Genomic DNA, 17798 nt, shown 5'->3' with positions numbered 1-17798 from the left:
ATTGGGTTCTGAGACTTAAATAAGACTACAACTATTAAGTTTAACCTCCATTCTCAAATTTGGCTCTATTAAAAAAAAAAAAAAAGCCTCATTTTCTGAAACCCTGACAACTAAAATAAAGGTTATAAATTTAAACTGAATATAAGACAGGCAAATAGTACTTTATTTTGAAATTTTGCATATAAAGTTTTATTTTGTAAAAAAGAGGGGCACCTGGCTGGTTTAGTCAGAGGAGCGTGTAACTCTTGGATCTTGGGGGTCGTGAGTTCAGAGTCCCATAATGGGTGTAGAGATTACTTACAAAAAAAAAGTTTCTCTAGTGGGCGGTGCCTGGGTGGCTCGGTAGGTTGAGCAATGGACTCTTGATTTTGGCTCAGGTCACGATCTTGGGGTTGGTGAATTCGAGCCCTGCAATGGACTCTGCACTGGCAGGCAGAGTCTGCTTTGGGATTCTCTCTCTCTGACTCTCCCCACTTGCTTTCTTTTCTCTCTACACACTCTCTCTCCCTTTCTCAAGATAAATAAGCTTAAAAAAAAGTTCTCAACTTAATAAAAAAGTGAAAGAATCATACAAATTCTCAAAAATAAAAAAATAAAAACTATTCCCCTGAGCAAAGGAACAGATACTTTGAACACAAAGGAGTGGGAACCTCTCATCCTTAAGTAAAATCCTCAAAGACTTTGGAACTTCTACAACCACTTACAAACAAGGACATAAAGATATCCAATAGACAGATATAAGTCAGTAGGGTAATTATTCTCACCTTTACACAGACAACTCTCAAATTTACATCTCTAGTCTCTCCCTCACCCTTACTACAATGATTCATCCACTTCCCAATCACCTTAAAGCCCCAGTCTTTTTGTTTGAATCTTTAGTCCTTTTAATTCAGTAGGGCACAACTGCCAGACTGATTTTCCAAATCCATACATGTTATTTTCAGATAGTTTAAAAGATGAACGCCAACTTTTTCAAACCAGGTATAAACTTTCTGGCTCTAACTATGCAAACTTACACCTTTAGCCATTTTCTAATACACTAATGAAAAATTCCTCAATGTTCTACTGATCCCTAAATTTCCTAAAAGCTTTTTCTGTTAATCCAATGCTTAAAATTCAAGGCGCCCCTCCTCCACAAATTATTTCCTAACTATTCCAAACTTACAAATATATTTTTTCCATTCTCTGAACTGTCCTAGCACTTAAGGTCTGCATTTCATAGTCTAGTGTAGTGCTGTCTGATACAATTTTCTATGATAATGGCAACGTTTTGCATCTGCACTTCCACCATGGCAGCACTAGCCAGCCACATGTGGCTATTGAGCACTTACCATGTGGTAATTTAAGTTTAAATCAAAAGTAAAAACTCAGTTTCATCAGTTGTACCAGTCACATGGGCTAGTGGCTACCATACTGAACACACAGATCTAGTGTTTGTCTATAACCTGAACATGACTCTACAACCCAAACGTTACTGATCCCTCTGGCTCCTATCTTGCTCCTAGAAAAACCTCATTTCCAATTCATTTGCCCGTTGTCCCCAACATTCAGTTTTCCACTCGACTCCCTGCTGCTTCTCAAACCTTGTCGCATAATATGCCAAGCGTTTTTCACTTCCTTTCTCCACTGGTAATACTTAATTACTGGGCACCTTACTATAAGCCAGACACTGTATTTTGTTTACATTGTATCTAAACCTAAAAGCCTTACAAGGTAGAGTTTATCTTCCTAAGGAAAATGAATCATAGCAAGAAAAATCAATTCCAAAAAGTCTGTCCTTTTCAGAATACTTTTCTAAATTCTGCACCTTTTCAAGGCCAGCTGAATGCTGAAGTGTCCCTAAAGTCCCAGCCCAACTTAACAATTCCAACCCTTAAATATTTTGCCATAATGTTAGCATACACACTCAGGGGTGAATTTATTCTGAAATTTACAAAACTTAACCTTCAGGGACCCTCAAATGCATGGACCCCTTCCAATACCCTGAACCTGGTTTTAGTTACATAATTGTGTGTGTGTGTGTGTGTGTATATATATATGTATATATATACACACACATGTATATATATATGATATATACAATACATCTGTATCTACGTCTGTTATATCTATAACTACAAATACAGAAAGACCCCTACATATACCTCAGAACTCTCGAAGTAAGGCCCATCTACTACAATGGACTCAGCTCGATTTTTCTTCCTTTAATGGATACTCTATCCCTTGAGGTCTGTTTTCTCTGGCTCCCAAGACTGGCTAGGAATAAGTCAGTGTCCCCAGTTTCTTCCTTCTTAGTTGCTCCCCCAAATAAACAGGTGACCCACTTTTCTCTTGAATTTCAAAGCTAATCACAATAGAAAAAACAGTATAATGGGAATTAAAATAAACACAAGATAATTACAAAGACAGAAATCTACATACTCAAGACAATCCCAATCAGAATATCAGCTGCCTTTTTTTTTTTTTGCAGAAACTGATAAACTGATCCTAAAATTCATATGGAAATGCAAGGGTCTCAGAACATCCAAAACAATCTTGAAAAAAAGGAGCAAAGTTGAAAAATCAAACTTCCTGATTTCAAAATCTATTACACAAAGTTACAGTGATCGGGACAGTGCGATACAGACACAAGAACAAAAATACTGATCAGTGGGACAGAACTGAGAGTCCAGAAATAAACCCTTATATTTAGGGCTAACCAACAAGGATGCCAACCATGCAAAGGGGGGAGAGAACAGTCTTCAATTGTGCTGGGACAAGTGGATATCCACATGGATAGGAATGAAGCTGAACTCCTACTTCATACCACATACAAAAATTAACTCCAAAATGATCACAGATCCAAATCCAAGAGCTAAAACTATAAAACTCTTAGGAGAACACATGGAAGTAAATCTTCATGACACTGGATTAAGCAATGGTTTCTTGGATTGAACATCAGAAGCAGGTGCTTGGGTGACTCAAGCTTGGATCTAACACCCAGGTGCCTGGGTGGCTCAATCAGTTAAGCGTTGACTCTTGATTTCAGCTCAGGTCATGATCTCTTGGTTCATGGACTTGAGCCCCACGCTGGGCCCCACGCCGACCACAAGGAGCCTCCTTGGGATTCTCTCTTTCCCAGTCTCTCTGCCCCTCCCCAGCTCATGCTCCATCAAAATAAATAAATAAACTTAAAAACAAAACAAAACACCAGAAGCAAAAGGGACAAAAAGAAGATAAATTGGACACTAAAATAAAAAACTTCTGCAATCACCATACACAAAGAACTCTGACTATTCAGCAATAAAGACAACCCAATTTTAAAGTGAGCCAAGGATGTGAACCAACATTTCATCAAAGAAGATATACAACAAATGCCAATAAGCACAAGAAAAGATGTTCAATATCATCAGTCATCCTTGTAACGCATATGAAAACTACAATGAGACACCCCTTCACATCCACTAGGAGATCTCAAGACAAGGATATGGGGGAACTGGAACCTTCATCTGCTGCTGACGGAAAGGTAAAACGGTGTGGCTGATGTGGAAAAGTGTTTGGCAGCTCCTCAAAGAGTAAAACACTGAGATACCATATGACGCAGCAATTCCACTCCAACTATATACCCGAGAGAGTTGAAAACATACGTTCACACACACAAAACGCTGTACATAAATGTTCACGGCAGCATCACACATAACCAAAGAGTGGAAACCCAGATGTCCGCCACAATGATGAATGGATAAACAAAATGCGGTATATCCATACAATGGGATATTATTATGCCATGGAGTTGTGTCAAGTACCAGATGGAAATACATGGATGAACCCCGAAAACATACCAAAGCCAGACACAAAAGACCACATATTCTATGATTCTGTTTACATAAAAGGCCCAGAACAGGCAAACCCACACAGAAAGTAGGTTAGTGGCTGCTAGGGCAGTGGAGAACCAAGAACGACTGCCAGTGGTCCAAGTGTCTTTTGTGGGTGATGAAAATGTCCTAACATTAAAACTGACTGTGGGGGGCGCCTGGGTGGCTCAGTTGGTTAAGTGTCCGACTTCGGCTCAGGTCACGATCTCGCGGTATGTGAGTTCGAGCCCCGCATCGGGCTCTGTGCTGACTGCTCAGAGCCTGGAGCCCGTTTCAGATTCTGTGTCTCCCTCTCTCTCTGACCCTCCCCCGTTCATGCTCTGTCTCTCTCTGTCTCAAAAATAAATAAATGTTAAAAAAAAAAAAAAAATTAAAAAAAAAACAACAAAACTGACTGTGGTAGTGGCTGCAAAACTTTGTGAATACATGCTAAGAACCATTCGGTCGTACCACCTGAAAAAGGTAAATTGTATCCTATATGAACTATCTCAATAAACGTTTTTAAGAAATGTTTTACCACATGCTTTCTAGCCATACTTTGTATTGAAATAGTAAAATAAAAACGCTCGGGCTTCTGCCCTCTAGCTCATTTCTGGGGGCTGGGAGTCTCCCATCTGTGTCTTTTCTAACCCACGCTTTGGTAAAAGCCGCCAAAAGCCTTTCCTCCTTCTAGCGCGGGGTATTTACTCTTGCAGAGAGATCTCTCCAGCGGGCGGCTGAATCTGAGGGCTCAGTCTGGGTAATAACCCATCTCAAGAAGCTCACACTGACTCGGCACATGCATTTAAAAATTACAGCTGTATGCGTAACTTATAAAATCGCACGATTTTAAACATGTACTCTAAAAGGATACATCTCCAGAAAAAACCCAAGTCTAAAAAGTCTGCTCCTGGTACTGCCTTGGTGCCCTGCACCGTCGGGTGTTCCATGTGGTCCTTTGTCTGAGGCTGAGGCTGCCTCCTCGCAACGGAAACGCAGCTTCCAGTTCTGCCACTTACTTAGCTGGGTGACTTTGGCCAAGCTGCTTAAACTGTGTGCCTCAGCTTGCTCATTTCCTAACGTGGGGCTCACAAAACCTGCCCACTGCTGCGGAGCAAAAATAAAACGTAAGCGACTCTCTGAACACACGGCATCTGGCACCCAGAGATGTGAAGCAGCTGCCGTCTGTATATTCTGTTCCGTGACAAGTCTTTTCCTCCCTAGGTATTTGCACCTTGACTAATTGACATTATCAGCTTCCTCACCGGTTTAAAAAAAAAAAAAAAAACAACCCTAAGTCAAAAGATCGTTGAGAGAATAAAAGGAAAGAGGAAAACTAGCGCCCAGCAGGGCTGGAAACAAACAAACAAAAATGTTCGTTTCTTTTCGGTCTCCATAGCCAAGGCCATTTCACGCGCCCAGCTGAAACTCCTTGAAACACCGCCGAGAGGCCTCCAGACACATCCGCGGGCCAACAGGCGATGCCCGTCTCCAACAGCGCCCACCAGGACTCCACGTCAGGGAGCCATGTTTCCCAGGCCAGAAAATGAAAAGGTGCACAGACGCAAGGAGTAAACCACCCCTCCCCGCCAATCCCCCTTCCCAAGACGGCCGGGTCCCGGCACAAAGACTGCTTTCAACACCCGCGAAGCCCTTCCCCTCCCTCCCTCCCTCTCCCCCCCCACCCCCCCACCCAGCTGGTGGGGAGGCGCGGTGAAGACCCGACGGGCTGGGAGGTCTGGGTGGGCGTGCGGCTCGAGGCCCAAGACAAGGGGGCGGTGGGGGTCGCCGGGGGCCGGACAACCTAGAGGAAGCCAAGCAACCGGGGTCTGCGGCGTGCGGGAGGGGTTCGCGCCTCACCTTCGCTCGCTTGCGCCGGCTGGTCCGTCGCCCCTCCGGAGTCTCTGCGATTCCCGTTTCCATGGGGGTCGCAGATCCAGGCACGACGGTAGGCCCGGCCTGAGGCCCGGCGGACCCCGGTGGCTCGGCCAGGCCCCCGGGAGGGGAGGCCCGCGGAGGCTCTTTCTTGCGGGGAGTGCGCTCCCCCGCCACCCCCGGCCCGGCCTCGGCAGGGCCCGACAGGCCCGCGGGCGGCGCGGCCACCTCAGAGCCGTTCTCCGCGCCGCCCGCTGCCCCGGGGCCGGCCTCCGTCCCGGCCGCCGCCGCGGCCGCTGCCGCCGCAGCCGCCGCCGCGGCCTTCTTCCCAGACAACATCTCGGGCCGCCTGGCCGCCGACGGCCGAAGGGGCCGCTCTGTCTGTCGGTCCGTGAGTCCGGAGCAGCCTCGCCTCGCCTCACTTCGCGCAGGTAGCTCGCTGCCAACCGCCACGGCGTACGCACGCGCTGAGCGCGCTCCCGCGGCGTCCGGACAAAAAGGCCCGAGACGCCCACAGCCCCGCCTTCCCCCGCTGCCATAGAGTGGCATCCTCGCGGCTAGAGCGGCACCACGGCACGGAGCACGATGCTTTCCTAGAGCGTCGCCTTGGCCTTTGGAGTTGGCCCCAGCACCTTCTCGCTCCTAGGGCTTGGGGGCCAGACTGCACCTCCGCGGGTGACCATTCCCTCCAGGGACTTGCATACATAAATAAATTCATTCATTCATTCATTCATTCACTCACTTGTCAGCTCAACCAATATTCATTAATGCTTACTACGTGACACGGGTTTAATGATGAAGTTTTTGCTTTCAAAGAGCTTACAAGTCTAGTGAGGAGAAAACATTGAAATGTAACTGGTAAGTCATCTTACTGTTTCGCAATTGTCCGGCTTGGACATAGGAAATCTTGGGAAAGCAAGTGAGTTTCCTCGTAATAAAATGGACAGAAATTAGGAAACCCAGGTTTGAGTCCAAACTGGATTGCTGTTGCCTCCAGGGCTGTGTTCATATTCTTCTGTCGACCTCCTTCCCATTAGCTCTCACTCACTCATACCTCCTCCCACTCCCTATGTGTTCCATACATAACACCTCTTTCTACTCCAGGTTAATTCTTTCTAGTGCTGCAGATGGTGGTGGTGACTTATTTTTTTCAATTCCTCCAGGACTCCTTTAGTGACCGAACACTGGAACAGCTTGTCTTCTTCAAGCTTGTTTCAACTTATTACGCACAACTACAATTGCTTTTTTACACATCTCTCTCTTCAAACTATAATTTTCTTTCTTTTTTTTTTTTTAGTCTTTTTTTTTTAAGCAATCTTTACACCTAGCGTGGGGTCCAACTTACGACTGTGAAATCAAGAGTCACATGCTCTTCTGACTGAGCCACCCAAGTGCTCCTTCAAACTGTAATTTTCAAAAAATTATTCCACTTACATGAAGTTCAAGAACTAGTAAAACTAATCTCTAGTGCTAGAATCCAGTCAGTGATCCCTTGGGATGAAGGTGAGAGTTGGCTACAAAACAGCAGGAGGGAATTTGCTGGGGTGATGGAAATGTTTTTTTATCCTGATTGGATGGTGTACACATTAGCCAAAACTCACTGTACTATGCTGTATATATTTTTATATTTTACTTTATGTCAATTTCACTTCACTGAAGTTGAATTTTTTTTTAACTATGCAAACAAAAATAAAAAAAGGAAGGCAGTTAAGTTCAGGAAAATTAAAAGCTGGGCGAGAAAAAAAGGTGTAGTCATAGTACAACATATGGCTCAGCTATGAACTACACTGATGTGGCCATAATAACATAATGAATATTGTTTTCACCAAAGTGATGGAATTACATTGAAAGAATGGAGAAAAGAGAAAATGTGTGGAGGAGAGAGATGAGAGGGGTTTACAGAGCAGGGACGAAAAGGGAATGGGAGAGGTTCTGCACGGGAGCTAAATCCTCATCTTCCATCATAAAAAGATAATATGTAATGTTAAATGAGAAATCAAGAATTAACACTACAAGCATACAATTTAGATATATCAAGATAAATGCCAGAAGAAACAGTTAAAAAGTTGGAACAAGTTATCTGAGTCATATAATTTGAGGATGGGAAGGGGTGAGATAGGAGATCAAAGACTGTTTTAAACGCACATTGTTTGCACATTTAATAATTTTATAAAACTTAAAATTAGATTTTTAAAATATATGTATCCTTTGACCTAGCAATTCCACTTTACAGAAGACATTCTAGGAAAAGATGTAAGTATGTGTACAAAGATTTAACTTTAATGCTGTTTACCTCAGGTTATATATAATAACAATAAAGAAGAACTAACCTAAAGGCCCAATAAGTGGCCACTAATTCAATATATTAAAATATCATAGCCATTAAAATTGACATTTGAACATGAAGAATTCTCATACAAAATAATGAGCATATGTCAAAGATTTATTTAACTCATTATTTTTAAAATGTTTTTATGTTTATTTTTTTTTGAGACAGAGAAACAGAGCATGAGTTGGGGAGGGGCAGAGAGAGAGGGAGGCACATAATTGGAAGCAGGCTCCAAGCTCTGAGCTGTCAGCACCCAGGCCTACGCGGGGCTTGAACCCAGAAACCATGAGATCTGAGCTGAAGTCCGATGTTTAACCGACTGAGCCACCCAAGCGCCCCTGTTTAACGCGTTATTGAGAGAACCAGCAAGATGATAACACTGGTTCAAAGGAAAATATAGGGACGCCTGGGTGGCTCAGTCAGTTGAGCGTCTGATTCTTGATTTCAGCTCAGGTCACGATCTCAAAGTTCATGGGATTGAGCTCCATGTCTGGCTCTGCTCGGACAGTGTGGAGCCTGCTTGGGATTCTCTATCCCTCTGTCTCTGCCCCTCCTCCCCACTCTCTCTCTCAAAATAAAAAAACATTAAAACAACAACAACGAAAGAAATTATGAAAAGCTGATCTATAGTCACTAGTCAGTGGAAAACAGAATTCTGGAATAAGAAAAAAATGGTTAATGTCTTACAAGGCCATAAAACTAGACTTTGGTATTATCTTTTCTATCGGACAGAACTCATTTGCCTCTATTTGCAAAAAACTGATTTGCAATTACTCATTTTTTCCTAGAAATAACTAATTTATTTCATTTTTAAAAGTTGTGGTAAAATACACATAACATAAACTTTATCACCTTAACCATTTTTTAAGTTTATTTATTTTGAGAGAGAGGGAGTACGCATGGTGGGGAGGGGCAGAGAGAGAGGGATAGAGAGAGAATCCCAAGCACTGTCAGTGCAGAGCCTGATGTGAGTCTTGAACTCACAAACCGTGAGATCATGACCTGAGCCGAAATCAAGAGTCGGGTGCTTGATGAACTGAGCCACCCAGGTGCCCCTCACCTTACACATTTTTTAAAAAAGTTTATTGATCTGTTTTGACAGAGGGCGCGTGCATGGGGGAGGGGCAGAGAGAGAGGAGCGAGAGAATCCCAAGCAGGGTCTGCACTATCAGCAGGAACCGTGAGACCTGAGTGGAAATCTAGAATCAGATGCCCGACCAACAACGGCACCCAGGCACCCATCACCTTAACCATTTTTAAGTGTATAGTTCACTAGTGTTAATGATATTCACACGGTTATACAATCTCCAGAACTCTCCTCGTATAAAATTCTGTGTCCGTTAAACCACAACTCATCATTTCCCCCTGCCTCCTAGCTCCTGGCAACCACCATTCTACTTTGTGTCTCGGTAGATTTGCCTGCTCAAGATATCTCATATTAAGTGGAATCAAATGGCTTTTGTGTTTTCGTGACTGGCCTATTTCACTTAGCATAATCTCAGAGTTCATCCATGTTGTAGCATGTTACAGAATTTCCTTCCTTTAAAACATTTTTAATGTTAGTTCATGTCTTTTATCAACACATATATAATTACTTGTCTTCCAGTCTGTTGAAGCAATAGGTCAGACAGCATGTGGCACGATAATGTCTGTTAAAGCGGCTAGCCATAAAAACTCCAGCGCCACATCACTCCCGATGAAGATCACGGATTTTGCCATTTTCATCCACCTTACGGTATTTCAGGACAGCCAGCTTAACCTTCTTTCTCTTATGCTGCTTCTTCTTGGGAGTGGTGGAAGACTTCTTCCTTAGCACCACCACGACGTCTCAACACAAGATGAAGACTGGATTCCTTTTGAACGTAGTTGTCAGACAAAATACGCCAATCTTCCAGTCGCTTGCGAGCAAAGACCGGTCTCTGCTAATCAAGAAGAATTCCTTCCTTATCCTGGATCTTGGCTTTTATTTTCTACTGTATTTTATGGTGCAACCTGAAGAGTGATGGTCTTTCCCCTAAGGGTTTTCATGAAAATGTGCCTCTTGACAGTGGTTCTACCTTCCGCCACAGATGGTGGATTGGAAAGGAGAGCACTGCAACAACCAACAGAGTTTTCTGAATTTCCTTCCTTTTTAAGACTGAATAATTCCATTGTATGTGTATATACAGCATTTTGTTTATCTATTCATCTGTTGTTGGATTTGGGGGTTGCTTCCACTTCTGGCTATTGTGAATAATGCTGCTGTGAACATGGGTGTACAAATATCTTTTCAAGACCCTGCTTTCAGGGTGGCTGGATGGCTCGGTCGGTTGAGCATCCAATGATTGATTTTGGCTCAGGTCATGATCTCACAGTTTGTGGAATCGAGCCCCACGTTGGGCTCTGCACTGACAACACGGACCTTGGGATGCTCTCTCTCTCCCCCACTCTCTGCTCCTTCCTCCCACGTCTCTGTCCCCACCCCTGGCCTATGCTCACATATGCTCACTGTCTCCCTCTCTCAAAAATAAATAAATAAAAATTAAGAAAAAAAAAAGACCCTGCTTTCAGTTATTTTGGATATATACCCAGTAATGTAATTGCTGGAGCAACTTATCCAATTTTTAAAAAGTTAACATCTGGGGCGCCTGGGTGGCTCAGTCGGTTAAGTGTCCGACTTCGGCTCAGGTCACCATCTCGCGGTCCGTGAGTTTGAGCCCCGCGTCGGGCTCTGGGCTGATGGCTCAGAACCTGGAGCTTGCTTCCGATTCTGTGTCTCCCTCTCTCTCTGCCCCTCCCCCGTTCATGCTCTGTCTCTCTCTGTCTCAAAAATAAATAAACGTTAAAAAAAAATTTAAAAAAAAAAAAGTTAACATCTGACTTTACAGAGTCAGTACCCTAATCAATATCAAACAGTAAGTCAAACAAAGTTACCTTCCCCTAAAGCATCAGGTGACCAACAGGTAGACCAGCTGGACAATATTCTAGCGTGACTGTGAACAAGCTCAATGTAATCTTTTTGCCTTATTTACAGATCTTGGGTAACTTTTCTTTGCAGACTCCCTCACTATGAGAGTAGGGGCTCTGTGCTGTTGGCCATTTTATTCCCAGTGGCCAGGCCCAGAAGTACTGTTGAATAAATGAGGTATCACTAAGGCCTACATCACCTGGCTCTTGTGAGGACATCATGAGATATTGTTTGCAAACTGCCTGTCAAAGTCTGACACATGTGGCTGCTTAAGACATAGGAGTAGTTAATATTATTGTTATGCGGCAGCTGGGAGGGGGACTGGTTATGACTTGGAGGAGGGCGCAGCCACAGCTCCTGTCATGGAGGGTAACTGTCCTAGAGGGGTCACCAAGGCAGGGTCTTGGGGCCTGGGTGCCTCCAAGCCATAATGTTGGGGGAACTAATGCTTCTTTTTAGGGATCTCCATGGGACACTTGCTTCCTCGGGCACCATAGGAGCATTGGTGGCTTGGCTGATCAGCTATAAGCCAGCCTTGTTTGGGTTCCTATTCCTTCTGCTGTTGCTTAGCAACTGGTTGGTCAAGCATGAAGTCCAGCCCACCCCCCTAGAACCCCAGCAGGTGAGCGAGAGGGGCCTTAGCTTCAGCTAAGGATGATGGGACACTTACAGCTAGACTGGAGGATGGGGGACAGGGAAGATGTCAGGATAATGGGGCAAGATTGAAGAATCCACAGGTCTGGTCTAAGCCCCTGCTCTTCAGCTCCCACCTGGGTGATGGAGGACGAAGCACTTCCTTCACAAGGCTTCAGTTACCTTGGCTGTAAAATAGGGACCATCCCTAGACAAACAAGAAAACAAACTCTTAAAATACAGAGAACTGGTCATTGATGGAGGGGAGGTGGGTGGGGGGAGGGGTGAAATAGATAAAGGGGGTTAAGAGTACACTTACATTGATGAGCACTGAAAAATCTACACAGTCGTCGAATCATTATATTGTGCACCCGAAACTAATATAACACTGTATATTAATTATACTTCAATAAAAAGAAAAAAAGAGGAAAACTTATAAAGAATAAAAATAGGGACCATCCCAGACTCTTCTGCTTCATGTTTGATGTCAGTCACCATGGTTTGACAACAATAACAACTACTTTAAAGCGGGAGAATTTTAAATAGATGAGCTAAAGATACCTGTGTAACATAGACACATCTCTAGAATAATGAAAACAATAGAAATGTACCCAGATTATGACATGTTTTATACAAAATTAAAAAAAAACATGTAAAACAATACCCTGCCTTGTTTATGGATGCCTATGTATGTTGAAGATATATTAAGGCTGGATTTCTCAACCTCTGCACCATTGCTACTTTGAGTTGGATAGTTCTTTATTTCAAGGGTCTGTCTTGTGCCCTGTTGGATGTGAAGCAGCATCTTTAGCCTCTACCCACAGAGGCCAATAGCATCCCTCACCCCCTTTTCGTAACAACCAACAATGTCTACAAACACTGCCAAATGTCCCGTAGGGAGGCAAAAGAGCCTCCCATTGAAAACCAGTGGTATAAAGAAATGTATGGAAAAAATAAATACTGAATTCAGGACTGCGGTTGAGATGAGTTTCAGGGAGGGAGGGAAACCCTAGGAGAAGGATCCACAGGGGACTTCACATTACATTTATCATATTTTATTTCTTAAGCTGGAATGGAAACATGGGTATTTGCTGTAATAGTCACTTGTCTTGCATCCCTGAAATATTTAACTTTACTTTTATTTATTTTTTTAAGTTTATTTATTTTGAGAGATCACGCATATGTGCACAAGTTGGGGAAGGACAGAGAGAGAAAGGGAGAGAGAGAGAGAGAGAACCCCAAGCAAGCTCCACACTCAGTGGGGAGCCTGACGTGGGGCTCCATCTCATGACTGCAAGATCATGACCTGAACCGAAATCAAGAGGTGGTTAAGGCTTGGACTTCAGCTCAGGTCATGATCTCACAGTTGTGAGTTCGAGCCCTGCGTGGGGCTCTGCGCTGCCGGTGTGGAGGCTTCTTGGGATTCTGGCTCTCTCCTCTCTCTCTGCCCCTCCCTCCACTCATGCTTTCTCTCTCAAAATAAATAAACTTAAAAAAATTAAAACATTAAAAAAATAAAATGGTTTTAAAGATGAGGGATTTGTAGCTGAACCCTAAAGAAAAAAATTTTATTACTAACTGCATGGGGACAGATGAGGATTATAGAGATATACTGAGACTTGGCAGTTGGTGATTTTATGAGGCCTGACTCAAGTCTCAGAAGGGCACACTGTGAAACACAAGCTCTGGAAACAGATATATCTGGGTTAAGTGTCTTATGTCCCCTGTGAGTGCAGATTACTGGGCCATCACATTTATTCCTATGAACAAAAGGCAAGTATGAGTCCCCATACTTGGGAGTTCAGGGAGCTCCCAAACGCGGGTTGGATGATACTGAGAAAGGGACCTTTCCTCCCTAGACCCCAAATCTCTCACCCACCAGGTGTGGCAAAGATGCTCTCCTTGCAGGCTGGTTGTGAGGACTGATTAACATGATGTTTACAAATCACTATTAACAAAGGTTTCCTTTTCTCATGGTGGGGGAGTTTAGGAAGAGGCAGAGAAACCTAAGCCACCTGAAGCGAAACCCAACAGCTGCGTCATGAACACAAAAGAAGTCGAGAGACTACATGCCTGCTTTGCCCTCCAGGACAAGGTCCTTGAACGGCTTATGTTCAGCGAAATGAAGCTGAAGGTCTTAGAAAATCAGATGTTCGCTGTATGGAATAGAATGAATCACCACAGGAGGTCAAGCCGGCAGCGGACTTTTCCCATGAGGAAACACAGACTGAGGAGGCACGACTCAATTTTCTCCATCATCTCTGATTGTACTTCGAATTCCCCTTAATGAGGTCAGAGAGACTGGGGTGGGCTGGCCTCTTCTGATGTTACCCTTACTCAGTAAAACCCAGTCAGAGACTAGTGAGTTTTCTCAGTAAACCACACTGGAGAGCATACTTCGAGGCTGAAAGGCTGATCACTTTTGGAAAAGAAATCAGTATTCACTAGGTCAGCCAGACAGCATTCTAAGATACAACCTGACAGGGCTCCAGAACCCAGCTCTTCCTCTCAGTTGGGCCACCTTAACCCTAGTTCAGGGCCCTCTACCTGTTCACCTTGAGTCTTACAATGGCTGCCCCCTCCCCCAGTTTTCCCCTTCCCTTTTGCTCAGAGGCCAGAGCCAAGGCCTGCCAAGCACAGCTCTGGGCAAGTTCACTGCCTATTTTTGAGCCTATGCCTCGCTTTGGTTGACCGAATAAAAGCCACACTCCTTGCCATGCTGTTCAGGCCCTCCATGATCTGACCCCCTTTCCAGGCTTCCCCTACCCCTTACTCTCCTCACATGCTTTATACCTTGTGCCAGAGTACCCTAAACATCAGTTATTGGGGTACCCCCTTTGTGATTTTTGCCAGAGCCATGAACCGCCTGAATGTTTAACCTAATACTGTCCCTTTAAAGTGTTTTTTCCTTAAATAAATTTATCTGTGAAGGAAAGTGATACTAAAAATAACAACTATTATCTGTACATTAAAAGGCTCTATCATTTGGCTGAAATAGAACATAACTGTCAAGAGGCACGTGGGTGGCTCAGCTGGTTGAGCGTCCGACTTTGGCTCAGGTCATGATCTTGCAGCTCAAGGGTTCGAGCCCCGTGTTGGGCTCCACGCTGACAGCTCAGAGCCTGGAGCCTCCTGCTTCAGATTCAGTGTCCCTCTCTCTCTGCCCCTCCCGAGCTCATGCTTTGTCTCTCTCTCTCTCAAAAATAAATAAACATTTAAAAAATTTTTTTTAAAAAGAACATACCCCCCCCCCCCAAAAAAAAAAAGACAGTGAAGACAGAACACTGTTACTAAAATGCCAGTTGGAGCTTGGTTGTCCGCTGAAGCGTCTGAGCCCGGGAACTTCGGGTTAAAAAGAGAGATTAGCAGGTATTAGCGTTTGAGAGATATGCTAGCACCAAGCTAAGACGTCTCCATAAGGGGCCCTGGGAAGGAAATCACGACCTCACTGTGGGATCCAGTGTGGCTTTAGTGTCTTGTTGGAGCCCCACCTAAATCATCTCTGCTCAAACCAGACGACTGGTCATCCCCCAAATGCCTCCACATCTTTGCTCACTTGTTTTCTTCCCCTGGAATCCCTTATCTTCCCCTTTCTGCTATTACAATCCTTAGTGCTTCCTGAACCACGCCTGCAGGACGCTTCCCTAACGCAGCTGTAGTCTCTGTCATTCGTGCGCTCCCAGCATCTTATCTACAGTTCAATGTACCACAATCTGCTGGGATCTGATTTGCGCACATTTCCATATTCCCTCCCCACCCTTCAACTACATTATAAACTCTCTGAGGGCAAGCTCAGCATCTTGTTCATCTGTATATTGCCCCACAGCACCCAACACTGTGGCTAGTATATAGTCAGTGCTCAAGAAACAGCATCTCTGATTGTTGATCACAGTCTTATGTGTCCTGACATTTTCTCTGCCCTTTCCTTTTAGGATGGCTCTCCTATATCCTATTTTGTTTAAGAGCAGGATCTCTGGACCCTAACTGCCTGGCTTTAAATCCCAACTCCATCAACTCCCAGCTGTGTGATCTCGGACAATTCTAAGTTGTTTATTCTCTCTGTACCTCAGTTTGCTCAACTGTAAAATGGGGGGGGGGGGCGTAGAGCTACCAACCTCATTGCTTGTTGTGAGCATTAGGTGAGTTACCACATCCCCTCAGGTCTTTGCTCAAATGATTCCTTCTTACTGAGGACTCCCAGGACCTCCCTACGTAAAATCACAACCCTCCCTTGTGGGTCCAACGTCTTCTCCTTGCCTCTTCAAGTGCACTCTCCACCCTTTGCCTCAGGCTGGTTTAGGGCTGGCTGGGCTCCTTCACAGAGGATCACTCCTCTCAGGGAGGCTCTCTTTACAGGACCTTCTTCTTCCAGGTTTCCTTTGGAGCCAGGGGAGGGTGGTAGCATCCCCTCCATTTTTCCAGCCCAGGGCACCACACTATCTTTGTGGGTTCCCTATATATACTGTTCACACCTTTGTAAAGCATCCCTTTCACACAGCGTCCCGGTCCACTGCTGATGGCCTTGCTGTATGGCCAGGCCATTGGACCACCCAGAACTGGAGCGTTAGGAGCATATCCACATGGTAACCTCTGCTGTGGAAACAGATAAAGCAATTCAGCCACAAACTCCATCTGTATGTGATAATGAACAAGCTCACAATAAGGCACTGCACCTTGACAGAGTCTCTGGACAGAAAAACTGATCAAAACTACAAGGCATCACATCTACTCGGTGTTCTAGATCCATGCCTGGACCTACCACAATGACAAAAAACTGGCGTGGAGGTCTGAGGTGGCCCGAGGAGAATCCACTTACCTATGATGTCACTGGCACTCACAGAGTACGTCTTGCCAGAAGTGCTGGCCTGTGGCTCGAGGTGTAGCACGATGACTCTGGGATCTGATCAGTGCACAACCCGCAAATTGGTTGCCATGGATTCTGACCACCATAGACCCGGTTTAGAACACGGGGTGGCTGTTCTCTTCACCAAGCAGGTATCATCTAGACTCCTAAGGTTCTGATGAGCACCTTGGCCGTGGGCTAAAATTCCCCGATATGATACAATGTGACAATGGAACTCGGTTTATAGCTATTGCCTCCCAGTCGTGGGCCTTGTCAACGCAGAATTCACTTGCGCTTCCCCACTCGCCACCTGCAGCCAAGTGAGTCCAATGGAGCTTTGCTATGGCTCGCTCCAGGTGCAGCTACATCAGCTGTGCATCATCCTCTGTGGGCACCTAGGGGAGAGAGGGGGCGCACACCTGATGTGTCAGGCAGAATGCCGACTCCTGGGTTCCTACAGGGCCAATGCTCTGGGAAAGGACAAATCATCTGGCGCATCTAGGCATATGATAGACCGCAGCTAATCTAGCAAGAACATAAGCAAGCAGACCAAGATGGAGGGCTAAATATCCTCTTGCCTTCTCTTCCAGATTTGGACAGGCAGTGCTCAAACAGCCTCTAGCAGCTGTCCAGGCCAATGCCCATGGCACGAACCTATCACAGTACTGAACGTAGCCTCACCCTTACCCCTGCCCACCATACCCAGCCAGAGGAGACTGATCAGTGACTCACCCTCTGACGGTGGCTTGGACATTGCTCCTCCCTGGCCACAACCAACGACAGCTGTTGGTTGGGCCTCCACAACCATGCTCCCATCCCTCGCTCAGATGGTGTTAAGGCCCACTGGCAGAGTATCGAGCGGTGCGCTTTGTACCCCAGAACTGTTTTATGATTTGGAGAGAGGTCCTCGCGTCTGGCATGGACTCCATGGCTCAGGCCTCTGCGACGGGCTCTGGACTAACACTCTAGGCTCCCTTTCTTCCACAGCGTCTCCCCTGGCTTTGCCAACAACCACTGGAAATCCCATTACGAGACCAGCTGATTTCTACCCTGTTGTTTTCTATCCCTGGTGGTCAGACTCGTGTTTGATGAGCCCTAGTCAGGGGATGGACCTTGAAAAAAACAATGTGGATTACTATTGGAAGACCCTGGGAGCGCACTCCAGGTTCTAGCGGTGAGATGACAGCAGGTGGGCTCCAGAGGGGCTCCCTTCCCCAAAGCTGAAATGATTCCACATGGTCTCCACTCACCTCAGTGTCTTCAGGTGGCTTCAGCACTGCAAGCAATTTCCCTGGTGCCTGAGCTCAGACCGGTTTTTCTTTACTTACAAGGCTGACG

General features: G+C 45.2%; 2 protein-coding genes, 2 long non-coding RNA genes and 1 pseudogene across 5 annotated transcripts in view; 2 read left to right on the top strand and 3 right to left on the bottom strand.

The window, feature by feature from the left end:
* KDM1A (lysine demethylase 1A) overlaps positions 1–6167 on the bottom strand; it is a 64833-nt gene extending 58666 nt beyond the window's left edge. For both annotated transcript variants that reach the window (XM_042951080.1, XM_042951081.1), the window contains exon 1: positions 5694–6167. In XM_042951080.1, coding sequence (XP_042807014.1) covers positions 5694–6047 — 354 coding nt within the window. In that variant the 5' untranslated portion in view covers positions 6048–6167. The remainder of the gene's footprint in view (positions 1–5693) is intronic.
* On the top strand, positions 4870–5103 carry LOC122226992. Its single transcript, XR_006205837.1, has 2 exons — positions 4870–4960; positions 5058–5103. It is a non-coding gene; the product is annotated as an uncharacterized LOC122226992 (long non-coding RNA).
* Positions 6168–9052: 2885 nt separating the features above from the next.
* On the bottom strand, positions 9053–10296 carry LOC122227682 (annotated as a pseudogene).
* Positions 10297–11359: 1063 nt separating this feature from the next.
* Positions 11360–14013, top strand: TEX46 (testis expressed 46). Its single transcript, XM_042952359.1, has 2 exons — positions 11360–11606; positions 13608–14013. Exons 1-2 carry the CDS (start codon positions 11415–11417, stop codon positions 13902–13904), a joined length of 489 nt encoding a protein of 162 aa, XP_042808293.1. The 5' UTR covers positions 11360–11414; the 3' UTR covers positions 13905–14013.
* On the bottom strand, positions 11427–17798 carry LOC122227684. Its single transcript, XR_006206194.1, has 3 exons — positions 17711–17798; positions 16434–16855; positions 11427–11825 (listed from the first exon to the last, which is right to left on the bottom strand). It is a non-coding gene; the product is annotated as an uncharacterized LOC122227684 (long non-coding RNA).

Source organism: Panthera leo, chromosome C1 (genome assembly GCF_018350215.1).
Source record: "Panthera leo isolate Ple1 chromosome C1, P.leo_Ple1_pat1.1, whole genome shotgun sequence".
In the NCBI taxonomy this organism is placed as follows: domain Eukaryota; kingdom Metazoa; phylum Chordata; class Mammalia; order Carnivora; family Felidae; genus Panthera; species Panthera leo.
The sequence above is the reverse complement of the archived record's forward strand: the minus strand, read 5'-3'. Positions and strand labels throughout refer to the sequence as shown.